This window comes from Bactrocera latifrons, unplaced genomic scaffold (assembly GCF_001853355.1).
Source record: "Bactrocera latifrons isolate USDA-ARS-PBARC rearing strain unplaced genomic scaffold, ASM185335v1 scaffold_19, whole genome shotgun sequence".
Classification (NCBI taxonomy): Eukaryota; Metazoa; Arthropoda; class Insecta; order Diptera; family Tephritidae; genus Bactrocera; species Bactrocera latifrons.
Genome location: NW_017535407.1, coordinates 2,528,960 through 2,539,526, shown reverse-complemented (window position 1 = coordinate 2,539,526; position 10,567 = coordinate 2,528,960). Strand labels below are relative to the sequence as shown.

Here is a 10,567-nt window from a genome sequence, read left to right as displayed (position 1 = left end):
ATTCCTTTGATAGTACATTCGATCTCATTATGTATGGAAATCGCATGGCCACCAGGGGCACACTTGCAGAAGTCCAGACGCTGAACCTAATTTTCGACGGTTTTCAAGCATAAATCGGCCGATACTGTTGCAACTTCACGTTCTATAGTATATTCGTAAGAAGTTCATCAATCTACACTGGGTTGTTGGCATGGACCATAAACTTGACAAAGCCCCACTGGAAATAGTCTAACGGCGTCAAATCGCATGACTGAGGCGGCCAATTGACTATGCCAATACATATATATTTTCCAAGTTCATATCTTCCAATTTGGGCTAAAAATATTCGGTTATCATAAATGCGGCCCATAAACCGCACTAAACTTTTTTTTTTCGGGATGCCATAGTGACTCATAGCGTACTTGTAGATTGCTGCCTGACCAATAAGGCATATTTTGCTTATTGACGTAGTCGTTCAGCCAGAAATGAGCCTCATCGCTGAAAACAATTGTTTGATGAAAATCCGTATCGTTTTCAAGTTTTTGCTCAGCCCAATTCACGATCATACGACAATTCTGATGGTCAAGCGGCTTCAGATTTTGCGTCGATTTGATCTTGTAAGGATGTAAGCGACGTCACAGAGAGGCATAACGCTTGAGAACGACGTTTGAGAGACTGATTTTGGGTCTTCTTCAATTGATGCATTAGCGGCAGCAATATTCTCGACACTCCGGGCATTTCTTTATCTCACTGGCACGGAAACATTTAGTACTGAGCAAGTGGATTCAAAACCCGTTAGAAACAGGCTCAAGGATCTAGGATTCATCTACGTGAACATTAATCACATCACCTCCATCGCGGAATTATTCAGAGTGCAGGACCTTTGTGACCATATGTGATATAGGAGCGGGCACAACTGACCATAGGTCGCAGTGCAAAACCTCAATTATTTTCAATCAATCTATCTATGATTCTTATAAAAGCATTTGTAGAGTAAGAAATTTAGAATCTCTTAGCATATTAAGGAGTTTTCCTCATCAATCTCATTTCTTTTCCAAAGCATAAAGGCAAGTTTGAGAGGTTCACATATAACAAGATTTTTTTCGGAAGAAGGTTGGACAGATGTTTTTCTCACTGCTTATATATTCATTATTTGTTTATTTCATTTTGACTTCAATAATTGAAGAGTATTTACATTTTCGTAGGTATGTATGTATGTATCTACATATGTTTCAGCTTGTTAGACTTGAAGTACCACAAAAAGTAGAAGCAAATTATTTCACGCTTCTAAAGTGTAGAACTGACTTAAATATTTACATACATACTATGTATTTACATACATTCATATACATATGTCGATGTTTATATATGTATATATCTGTTATGTTCTGACCTTGGGCCGCCGATACGAGACCAGCACTAAACGTGTCTTAGCAAATTCTCAGCCATTTAAAAAATTCTATCATTAAAAGCAATATTTTTTGTATTTTATGCGAGTAGTTAACATATTTATGCACGAATTCGTCGCTAGAAACCACATGCTGACAGCCCTGGCAATAAAAATGGCAAAGGATGTTTAAATCACAAATAAAATTGTGCAGAAATATGCTTTTGATTATAAAATCATTCAATGGAAAGTAAACAAAATTGTTTAAAATTGAATTTGAATAATAAAATTTATTTTTGTAAATTCATTGGTGGATACAAACTTATCTACTATATTATAACTGTATACATACAATGCTAAATATGTTGGAAATTACAGTCTTTGACGCATTAATGGAAACACGCCGGTTTTTCGATGTATTATATATACTAAAACTAAGCACATATGTATGTAAACACATGCCTACTTATATGATAAATGCTGTAAGTCTGTTTTGAATTCGGAGTACCTAAGTAAATATATTTACGCGCTTAAAATGTATATATGTATCATGTATATCGCGTTGGCGTCAATATGACACTTGTATATAATATGTGTATGTATAGTGTTTGTTTGTATCAACTAAGTACGTTCCATACAACAACGGCAATAATGCGTATTCATATTTCAAGTTCGAAACTGGTTTTTGAGCGTTGCTTGGGTGTTGTCTGCAACGGTTAACGCTCCAGTTAACTCAGATTAAACGCGTTGCGACAGTTCTTTTCATTCAGTATTTTAATTTTCGACTTTTAAGAATTCAATTTCATTTTCATTTTTGCTGCAGCCATTCCCCGACGACAGCGTGCGACCTCACGCAGTCTTTGTTTCCATTTCCAGGCGCTGGGGGCAGGAGTGGCCGCTGGGTGGCCTTCTCAACCGACAACAACGAGATATCAACGCCTTCAGGTCTTCTGCCAACTCCGTTCTCTTTGTTGGCCGCTGTCGCCAGGAACTGAACGCTTTCGCAACATCATCAGTTACTTGTATTATTGCCGTTGTTGTTGCTGTTCGCTTGCACCGAGTCTGCTGGTGGGCATATCTCATGCCGTCCGCTTTTGCATGGCATTGCAGGCGCTGCAGTAGGAGTAGGAGCTCGGCGATGGTGGCGGTGAGCCGCTAACATTGCCTTGGCAACTGCCGAATGGATGCTGCACTTGTGGATGTATGGGGAAGTGGTTCCAGTGTGGGCACGGCATCTGTGCAGGTGGTGTAATTGGGAATTGATGTGGCATCTTGCTTAAAGTTGGTTTGCTCGCTTTCGCTTATAGGATGCACTCAAAAATAACTGTTTATTCACTTTCACTTGTTCTGCTCTTAGTGTCTTTAGTCTTCTTAACTAGAACCTTTTGTAAGTTTTACTTTCTTTCACTTTTTAACTTTTTCTCTGACTTTGCTTTCGCTAGTATTCTGCTCGAAGGCACAAACTTTACTGAACTCTATCCCAGCGCTTCGCTGCTTATATAGCCGCGTCACTCTCGTCAACGACACGCAGTCAAATCGTAATGGCTGGCAGTCAGGCAGCCAACGCGAAAAATCAACAACACCGCACACATGGACAAAGACTTCAGCGAGTCGACGAAAACGCCAACAACCACATGGTTGATGTTTGGCGAGCAACCATTGAAGCGACAGGCTTCTGGAGCGCTCACTTCGCTTATCACGCGTTTGGTGCAGACTATTACTTCACGTTTTATTTTTGCAGTCAGCTCTTCGCTTGTAGTGTGCACTTTACAAAATGAGCTGGCTGAGAGAGAGTGAAGGGCTATGAAATATCCTATAAATTTTTTTGCAGAAAATCTTTCGTAAATGAAAAGATTCAACCAATATCTCGAACATATACGAGATAGTAATAGATCTTTCCAATATTAGAGAACGGTTGAGAAGAAATGCATATAACACATAAATGTATAGTAGAATCCCAAAGTCATCCAAAGATTAAAAACTATAGCAGAAGTATCTAGACTCTCAAAAATTTGGGAAATAGTTGAAAAGATTTTTGAAAACTACTTACTTTATGAAAAACTTCTCATATACCAAATATGTTCAGGCACATTTCATTGTGAATACTTCTACAAAACCCTCTGGGCTACTCTCCGTTTAACTCAGTACCCCTCCACCAAGCATTACTAAAATTTTCAAAGCGCCTCAGTAATTTTTAGTTCGCGCTTCTCTTTCGTATAACATTCCTAAATTTGTCAATCATTTCCTAAAACAATATGAAAAGCTTTCAGAGGGTTTTAAAGTAAACTGCTACCATTTGAAGTTAGATTAGGTTAGGTTATGTTTGATGTTTAAAATTCAAGATGGGAATCGCACTTGAAGTACTATATGTAGTCTCATGTGAAGTCATAAAAATATAACTTCTACATCCGATCTTATAAGTCGGCGAAGAGCCTTGAGGCCAAATTCAAATTTGCCAGTCTGAAAGTGTGAACTTTCAATTGCTTAATTGTTTTCAGCTCGTCTCTGGGATCAAAGCACCGACCAGTTTCCTTCCTACTGATCTCAATCATTTTCCCGTATTTCTCAAGATTGTCTTTCTAAACTAAGAAAAATAATCAGAGTCACGTCTTCTACCGTCCAGCTTCTGCAACTGGCAACCGATAAGATTTTCTACCACAATTGCAATAATAGAGCAATGAATTGTTAAAATCCTCACAACTAGTGAGAGGTTTGCCTTAGGGTACCTGTAGAGCGGACGCTTAAAGCCGAGCCGAGCACATTTACGCAATACGAGCATTTACGGTTGGCTTTCAGCGTCCGTTCTGAAGTAACCCTTTCGGAGGGCAAAAAGCTCACTGGAACTCTTGCGTTTGATTTAGGTTGTTTCGCTCCGAGTGCTCATGAACTCCTCACCAATTGATTAATCTCCGATTGTAGCGCAATCGAAGCGCTCATTAAACGCCACATGTTACTTTAACTAACTGCCAACCACTTTTTCGTCTTTATCGCGATTCTCTTCGCGAGCAATGTGTGTAATGGAAAAGTCTTATTTGTTTTTCTGAATTTTGTTTTTATTTTTTGTTTCACAACATAGCAAGCGCACCACCCTACCAGGCAGGCGCGAGCTGAAGTGCCGCACTGACGTTGGTGGTGCAAAGCAGAGCGCCAGAGTTCAAGCGCGTGTGGTAGAGAGTACAGTTTCTAATACTCCTGTAAGGGCACATGCCAGCAATTTCTACTAGCAACGGGGTGATAGTGGCGATTAAAGAGTGGTAACGTCTTAACACACGAAATTGTGTGTTTGAAACACTTATGAACTTTTTCTCTACCAACTGACATATGTATTTACCTATACTTAATGATTAATGATAAATTAACACACATACATACATATATGTATGTAGATATGCAGACGTATGTATGTAGATATACATACTTATGCATGCATAGGTTTTTTTGTTTTTTCTTTTTTTTTTGATTTTTTTTCAGGTGTGTACTCAAGTTTGTTGATGTTGGTTTCGCTTTGCTTACTTCTTGGTCGCTTTTAATGACTTCGCTCGTGTTATGCGTTTTGCTGTTTACTATTTTGGTCGTTTTCGCCGGTAAGCTGTCTACATATACAAACATAGATATGTGCCTACATACATACATACATACATATGTATGTGCTTATATACATAAGAGCTCACTGCGTTCATTCACCAATGCACACCATTGTCTACGCCTTAAAGGGGGTCTGTCTCGCATTTTACATACATACGTATTTAAGTATAAATACATACATATCTACATCTAAGTCGTATTTACAGTTTGTTTGCATAATTATTCAACTTGTACGTCTTTCCAACTTTGCAAAAATTTAAAAACTGTAAATATTTTGGCAAAATGCTAACTAATATTGCCTCAAAATTTGACACAATATTTGCTAATAAAATTTCCAGGTCCTTTTTCAACGTCGGCACGTAAATTTCTCATTTGTTTGGGTTAGATTTGAGTTGAGTGACGGTTTCGTTAGTCACGTAGGCCAAAATTTTGTTTGTATATATGTATTTACACACATACATACATATATACAACTACGCATTAGATTTTCATGCTACATATCTAACATATACATATATATATACAAATTTATGTTGGTAGATAGAATGGAAAAAGGTTACAGTTTGGCTGACTGCCTAGAATAATCTCGCAATGTCATATCTTTAAAGGCATATATGTATGTATCTACACCTGTAGCTCCATAAACTGTGTCAGACTGAATACAATTCTATATTAAACACAAAAATACCTATACTGACATACTATACATACATATGTACATATTTATAGAATACTGAGTCTTAGACTAATGTTAGTTTTGTTTTAGAATAAAATAAATTTACAGGATTCTACATTTAAAATTTCATTGGCATGCCATTTTATAAATATATAGTATATATTACATTGGTATATAATATACATCTATACATATGTATATACTACACAACAATAATGCAAATATATGGTATTTTTGCTCAATTACTGATGCCATAAATATTGGCTCAAATTAAGGAAGTAATTTGCTCATTGAATGTTCCTTTTTGGGTATAACAACCAATATGATAAAGTCACTCTGATTCCACTAAATTAAAGGTAAAACGCTTTAGGCTTGTTCTTTTCATTGCATTAAGGGATTATATCTATTTGAAAGTCAAAAACTACGATTCCAGAAAAAGTGGCTTTTAGAAAAAAAATATTTATACTTTTTCTTGGCAATCTCGTCCACTAATTCGTTCCCCTCGATGCGTTTGTGGAATAGCACCCATTTGAAGTGAAGTTGGTTACTTCTGGCAACACATCCTACTGCTGCCCCAAGACACTACTGGCCGATATGCGGTACAAGGTTACTGCCTTCATTGCTGCTGGGCTGTCTAGGCAGAAGTTGACACTGGAATTGCCTGTAGGTGCATTTGAAATCAGCGCCGCTGCTTTCGCAATAAGACAGCTTGAAATATACTGCAGTACTCCGGCAACTTAAAAGTTTGCCTTATGCCTAACTCTGAACAGTATGTTCCCGCACCAACTCCATCCTCCATTTTCGAGCCATCCGTATAGGCTTTTAGAGTTTTGCGCATAGCTAACATGCCTTTTGCCAGCCATTTTTTTTTTTCTATGTTTACTTTGAACCTTCTTCCTCAGTTGCTCTTCGTTGCAAAAATATGTTTAATTCACCAAGTTTCTTAGTTATCACGAGGTCAGTCGTTTAAATAGGAAAAATAGGATTTTTCTTAATAATTTTATTTTTAATATTAATTTTTGAAGATATTTATATCGGTTATGTTCGCTTTAAAAAATTATATAGTTTTTAATAGAAAGCTTTTATCTACAAGTTCCTATGCATGATTGTGTGTACATATGCAAATATATAACTAGGCGTAATGTGGATAGAGCAAATATTACTATTCCATATAAAATTGGCCTCTTATCGAATCCACTTTCTATGAAACTCATTGCATAAGTACTATTTATTCCAAATGAAAATAAGCTAGAAAAACTAAACTAATTTAAAAAAAATCTGGAGAAAATTGACTCTAAAAATAAAAAAGTTGGATGCATGCATGTATTACATAATAATATTTAAAAAGAAGAAGAATTACAACGGAAATAAAGCCCGGAAATTCATTGCGATATGAATGTATGGTAAACGCTAATGCGAAGAATATATAGTACAATATTTTTCTCAAAATTACTACATCATTAAAAGGTTAAGTCAATTTAGAATATTCAAAACTGGATAAAATTTCACAATTTCTTCTTGAAGTAAGGAAACAGCCATCGAATGCCTCTATTGGATGCCTGAAGAGACATGTTTTTGAGTATATATGTATGTATATGTATCCAATTTTATATTCAGGCTCAGCCATAGGGATGACATCATATTGACAGCTCATGGTGGACATGTTTGTTTATGGATTTGTGTCAAATTTTGTCAGTGTGTTCAGTAAGGTTTGCCATTTCGTCATTTACAACGCTTACAAACTGTCCAAGTTAATAGTCAAACGCACGTTCTCTGGTAGCTGCTGTATTTTGTATTTTCATGCGGAAAAAAGTCTATTCCAAAAAGACGGTGCGCCGCCCCATATATGACGTCTAAACACGTCGACTCGTTAATTTCGAGCAATGACGCAGTTAAATGGTCGCCAAGATCCTGCGATTTAACGCCTTTATATTCTTTTCTCTCTGGTGGTATAGTACTTGTATATCAAAAATTTACGCCAATCAGTCAGCACACTCGAGGAGCGCGCAGAGATATATATATCCGCAGCTCTAGCCGAAAAGCTACACCGGGTCATAGAAAATTGGCGTTAACGTGTGGTGGCCAATTTCCAACATTTTATTGAAATTATTAATAGCAAAAAATTATCGACATAACAAAAGCCACAAGCTATTTTGTTCAAATTTGAGTGCTTTATTTTATTTTAAGATCACGTCGTTCTAGTTGATATAGCCTTTTCCTTTCAATAGCTTTTAGCTTTTGTCTTACAATTCTGAGTGAAATTTGCTTCCTGTGGCTAGTTCTTTTACTGTTTTTCGTGTTGAGTGCTATTAATATGAAGCTTGATTGGTCGAGAATTAATTTCAAAATCCATATGCGTTTGAATACCGTCGGGCAAGGGAGCTCGAAATCTCCTTCAAGTCCGTTCGAATGATTTTGTTGGATATTTTCGGTATGAAACACGTTCATGATCGACTTGTCCCGATGAAGCCGAATGTTTTTCAAAAAGAGTAATATAGGTCTCTTTGACCTGCTTGATAGTGCGAATTCCCATCCCACATTCATCGAGAGCGTTATAGCTGCCAATGGCACATGGGTTTATGAATTTGATATGCAAACAAGTCAATAATAATGGGAATGGAGGAAAAAAACGAGCCAAAACCAACAAAAAAAAAAAAAAAACAAGCTAAATACGCTCTAAAATCATAGTGAAGCTTATTGTTTTTTTCGATCTTCGTGATTTGTTGTATCATGAATTTGTGCCAGAGCGACAGAAGTTCAATAAGCGGTTCTATTTGGCCATATTGAGGCATTTACTTGAGCACATTCATCAAAACCGCCGGAATTGTGGAAGAACAATTCATGGATTTTATACGATAATACTGCACCTTCACATCGAGCCGCCAATTGTAACCGAATTTAAAGCAAAAACGCAATGAATATCGATCAACCTCCATATTGACCAGTCTTGGATTCGTGTGATTTTTTCTGGTTCTCCAAACTGAAATTGCCGCTCCGTGGAATCCGTTTTCAGTGGATTGAAGAGATAAATCCAAATTCGCTGAAGGAGCTGAGCTGATCACAAAAAGTGTTTATGAAAAATGTTTCGATTACTGGAAGAATCATTAGCATTAGTATATTATATTTGGTGGGAATTACTTTGAAGGTGTTAAAACAAATATTGATGAATAATTAAATATTTTGCGTTTTATTTATATTTTTTATCATTAAATATTGATAAAGACGAATATAGGTAAACATTACACAAATAAAAGCAATTGAGCAGTAACGTTATCTCGAGTATAATGTTTTTGAACAGATTGGTAATCAAAAAATTGTTTTTCGGCAATAACTTTATTGTTGCTTTTAAAAATATAAATAAAACGCAAAATATTTAGTTATTCATCAATATTTGTTTTAACGCCTTCAAAGTAATTCCCACCAAATCAATATTTAATGATAAAGACGAATATAGGTAAACATTAAAAACGGCGATTTTGACACTTAAAAAGTATCTCTGCATAAACACTCAGAAGGTAAGAACGAGTGATTTACCAACGTGTGTAGAAAGCGTGTTAATCGAGGATTGCTACTTATGCGTATATGTCCTTCGAGTGTCTAGTATTTTTTAATTTATTTTAAAATCTTAAAAATGTAAGCAGTAAACAATTTTCGACACATTTTAAAACTTAAAATGTGCTCGCCTGAAATACGGATAAGAAGAAAATAAAAACTTGATTTTTATTTCTGAAATTATCTTTATCAGAAATTAAAATGCATTGCCTTATATAAGCAAAACTATTATATACATATATGTATAATTAAATATTATAAGCACAAGTACTACTTGTTTTGTCGTCAAGATTTGCAAGTTCTCTTCAAGCACCGGTTCAATCAAGAGCAACACTGCTGATAAGATATTCCGGTACAGTTGCTGTATTGCAAAAGGGGCTTGTTTAAACACACAAACCACAAAAAATAATTAAACAAAGTTATACATACAYACACACTTAAAAATGTACATACATATTTACGTTTGTATGTATCAACCAATTCAGTTGTAAATAGTTCGGTTAACCATCGTATATACTTACAACAACTGTTTGTGGCTTTTCTATTCATTTTGCCAGGCCATTGAACATATGTACATATGTATTTATTATATATAACTGTCTGTGTGTCACATCCGTAATCACTTACCCACTTTGAAGGTTGACAGCCAGATAAAATAAGCTCTGAAAATGTAAACTGTTAATTGTGGCAACCATTATTATCATTTCATTTATTTTGTGTTTCACTTTGTTTTCGTTTTTCGAAATGCGCTTAAGCCACGCGAAATTATTTTTTGTGACTTGAAAGCGATATTTGAAACTCAAAAACACAGCAGAAAAGTCAAACACATATGTATCTTTGTATACACATATGTATTTACATATTTATATGTATAAATCGTACATATTTGTGTAGCAAACCGCATAAAAAAAAATTGTCAACAAGCATCAGCAAAACAAAGACGGCAAAAGCCAATGCAGAAACACAAGCCAAAACAAAAAGCAAAAATGAATAAAAATATTTTTGTACATTTTCATTTTATTTTATCTTCTTTGTATACTACTCTCTTCTTTTATATCGATATGCGCATATGCCACTTTTTGTCATACATTGACTCTCTCTACTAGATAGTACTCTAAAAGAGCGATAAAAGCAAAATGAGTAGTAGTAAATCGATTTAGGTATACATTTAACCCTTAGTTGATCTATTGGGGGTAATTTTTACTGTTTAGATTTTTTGTGAAGCATTTCATTGTGACAAAATAATTATAATATTAAATTTTTTTTTTAATTTAAATAAAAAAGTGTAGTGCTTTTCTTCTTCTTCTCTATAAGCGTAGACACCGCTTACGCGGTTATAGTGTTTTCAGTAATAAAAAAATATATTTCATTTTACTTTATTATGAATT

The 10,567-nt window shown here is 35.4% G+C and overlaps 1 protein-coding gene across 1 annotated transcript; it reads right to left on the bottom strand.

Annotated features, from left to right (window-relative positions):
• Nucleotides 1-1,629: 1,629 nt before the first annotated feature.
• Nucleotides 1,630-2,854, bottom strand: LOC108967508. The gene has a single exon (XM_018930980.1). The coding sequence runs from the start codon at nucleotides 2,635-2,637 to the stop codon at nucleotides 2,446-2,448; it is 192 nt and encodes a 63-aa protein (XP_018786525.1). The 5' UTR covers nucleotides 2,638-2,854; the 3' UTR covers nucleotides 1,630-2,445.
• Nucleotides 2,855-10,567: the final 7,713 nt, after the last annotated feature.

Excerpts from the sequence above, each read along its gene's own strand:
- LOC108967508 (XM_018930980.1), bottom strand. The coding sequence starts at position 2,637 with ATGCCACATCAATTCCCAATTACACCACCTGCACAGATGCCGTGCCCA.